This window comes from Ochotona curzoniae, unplaced genomic scaffold (genome assembly GCF_017591425.1).
Source record: "Ochotona curzoniae isolate NIBS_2020 unplaced genomic scaffold, NIBS_Ocur_1.0 contig_453, whole genome shotgun sequence".
Taxonomy (NCBI): Eukaryota; Metazoa; Chordata; class Mammalia; order Lagomorpha; family Ochotonidae; genus Ochotona; species Ochotona curzoniae.
This window is the reverse complement of record NW_024466315.1, coordinates 3,959-7,107: the sequence shown is the minus strand read 5'-3', so window position 1 is coordinate 7,107 and position 3,149 is coordinate 3,959. Positions and strand designations below refer to the sequence as shown.

The following is a 3,149-nucleotide window of genomic DNA, read 5'->3' as shown; positions in this document are numbered from 1 at the left end:
AAGCTTTTGAAGTTCCAATAAGTCTTTCACATGTGCAATGACATTTGTTTCAGGCAGTAAAATTTAACACATGCAACAGTCCATTACAAATTGGAATAATTCTGTTGAGTTGTGCATGTTTGTTCTTTCTTATGTGAATTCTGAGCATCTTCTTATAGGAATTCTGAAAAGCCCTATTTTTCCTTCATAGATCAAGTTTGAACAATTACACTATATTTCCTTAGCTACATTTTTCACTTTTGAAACATTTAAGCTTGCTACTTTTTCTTATGTACCTTTTGCACTAATGCTTAGTTTGTCTTTGGTAAGTCTGATTTTTGTTCTGGTGGTTCTGGTGTATCTTCTTTTTTCTGAAGTGGAGAGCAAATGAAACAGCAGCAACACAGAATCAAAACACAGTTTAAGAACACCAAAAAAGGAATCCAAAACTTAGAAATTCCACGGTCAGGCTCACGTTTTTGCGCAGTTTCCTCATGTTTTTGCTCAGGGGGTGGGCCACTATCGATACTACCTCCATTTCCTTTTGTCCTGCAGTTTGGTGGGGCCCACTTCTTGCCACAGTGACAGTGATGTTTACTGTTGCATATTCCATGCATGTTGCACATTTCAGGAATGCACTTACTATCCCAAACTGGCTCAGGGACACACCTCCTGTGAATGCACACCCGCTGTTTACCACACTCTGTTCCATCTTTCACATCACCAATATCAAGTGCAGTCATCCCAAAGTGGTAGTCGACCCCCCAGCAGCTGTGACCAGCGAAACGAGTTATATGCACAGTAGAATGACTTGCTAGTGAGGGAATTTCTGTCACGTTCTCACACTGAATTCTTCCACACAAAATATCGGCAATAGCACATGCTCTATATGCAGTTGTGGTGGTACCACAGTTACCAAAACGGTCACCACGGGTGTTCATTTCTCTATAGCACATCTCATTTGCACTCCTGGCTTTCTTGCCAAAAATTTTCCGGCACTGTTCATCACGGAAATTACATCTCTTTTCATAGCAGTAACCCATGCCCAAGCAAGGACTTCCATCCTGTACATACACATCATCTGGACACTCATGCCAAGTTCCATTGCACCACTCTGGAAGATCACATTCACTACCTTGTTCTCGACATACCTGGCCTGATGGCACAAACTGGCAGTCCTTACAACAACTGCCAAAAGCACAAGAAGCCCCAGGTACCAGAGTGCAGTCTGTCGAACAACAGGGATCATTTGTACAGGATCCTAAAGACCCACAGTCACATTTCTCTTCTTCTTCAACAACAGCATTTCCACAACGATGTTTTGTGAAGAGAGACTCTGGATTTGGAGGGCTGCGCATACAGTGCGTTCTTATAGAGTATCCCCAATATTGAGCATAACTGCAGTTGCTGAATTTTGTTGCGGCTGATGCAGTTGGATACATTATGCATACTCTATCCTTACATTTACAGGTTGCAGTATCATGATATATACCCAAATTATGACCAAGCTCATGTGCCAGAATGTATGAAAAGCTAACCAGTGCATCAGTCCTGAAACTATTAACTGCACAATTATAAAATGAATTACACACTGTTCCAACATAGGCCAATCCAAGATATATACCAAACCCAGCCTTTATTAAAAGATGAACAACATCATGGGGCATACGAATATCTAGATTAGATCTCTTCCATTTGCAAAATTCTGTTAGGAAATAACTTATGTTTGCTGGTGGTATGGGATTCCCTTCATTCCAAATTTCTATTCCAGGTAAAAACAATTCCACGTCCATATGCTCATAAACAGAATTAAGCAGATTTATAAGCTCGATTACTTCATCTTCCACAGCTGAGATATTACTGCCCTTATGAAAGAATCGTTCTTGGTCTACAACCATCGCAAGTTCTATAAACCATCGATGGGTCCACCAGCCCTGATAATCACTTTGCATCAGAAAGGGATTATTAGGTTTATGCTTCTTCAGTTGCTGTGCTATCTCTTCTTCTGTTAATCCACAAGTCATAGTATCCTCACTGTCCACCTTATAAACTAGATGTTCAAATTTGGAAGAAAACGGTTTTGGCTTGATCTCATAAATAGTGTCATTTATCTGTAACATCCCTTGAAAGCCCCCAAAACAGGTGCTAACAGCAACCATGGATTCTGGGTCTCCTTCCACATAACCATGATAGTAGCATCCCTCCCGCACAAAAGGCTGGTCCTTAATGAGAGCACCTTGGTCTGAGTAGGTGAAAATGGAGAAGTGTCTGGTTATCACATTCTTCTTGACTTTCGTGTGGAGGATGTATCTGTGGCCTGCAATTTGCAGTCTATAGGAGAGCCAGCCTTTAGTCTTCATATCTTTCTCAGTGCCAGTTACCCTCAAGGGTATTACCACTTCTGGGTGGCTGTGATGTTGACAGTGCCCAGTCTGGAGCCACCCAGAAAGTAAGAAAAACTCCCCCACCCACAGCATCAGCAGACTGATTCTCATACACGTCATGACCTCAGCCAGGGACATACGAAGCTGTATATGAGAGCAGAGGAGAGGAGGGCAGGAGGCACTGCTGGTCTGTCTGCCGTTTGTGGTGATTCTCTGCAGCCTGACCTTTAATGGTGTGTTTCTGGCAGAGTCAGTGCATCAGAGTAGCAAGCTGTAAAAAGTAAACAAAAACGTAGAGACAGAAGTGGTGTTAGGGTTAGTCACACATTTAGGGGAAAGAGCAGAGTGTGGGTTAAACTTTGCTCAACATATGAATCAGTACATTGCACTGGATTTGTTCTCAAACATTGCTGAGGAACAGTCAGAAAGCACATTAAGAAATGACAATTTGCCTCTGGTTGATAATTAATACAACTAATGAAAGACACATACATTTATTATACTGTTATTCAAATAAACAGATGTATGACATTTTTGCTACAACTTTGAAATAGAAGGATCTCAAGGGAAAGGTAAGCTTATTTTGCTCCTTCTTCATGACGGAAACTTACATGCACTGACTTGTAATAAATATTAACAGTTTTTCCTTTTAATTTCAAATACTGTATCACTCACATTTCTCAGGAGTGATTAAAACAAACCTTTTATCCTAGTCCTTAATACATATCTTTATGCTACAAACCATTATCCAGCCTATCTTCATCTAAACTTGCAAACGTCAGGGTC

The 3,149-nt window shown here is 40.9% G+C and overlaps 1 protein-coding gene across 1 annotated transcript; it reads right to left on the bottom strand.

The window, feature by feature from the left end:
* Positions 1-290: 290 nt before the first annotated feature.
* On the bottom strand, positions 291-2,474 carry LOC121160738 (disintegrin and metalloproteinase domain-containing protein 25-like). The gene has a single exon (XM_040986783.1). The coding sequence runs from the start codon at positions 2,472-2,474 to the stop codon at positions 291-293; it is 2,184 nt and encodes a 727-aa protein (XP_040842717.1).
* Positions 2,475-3,149: the final 675 nt, after the last annotated feature.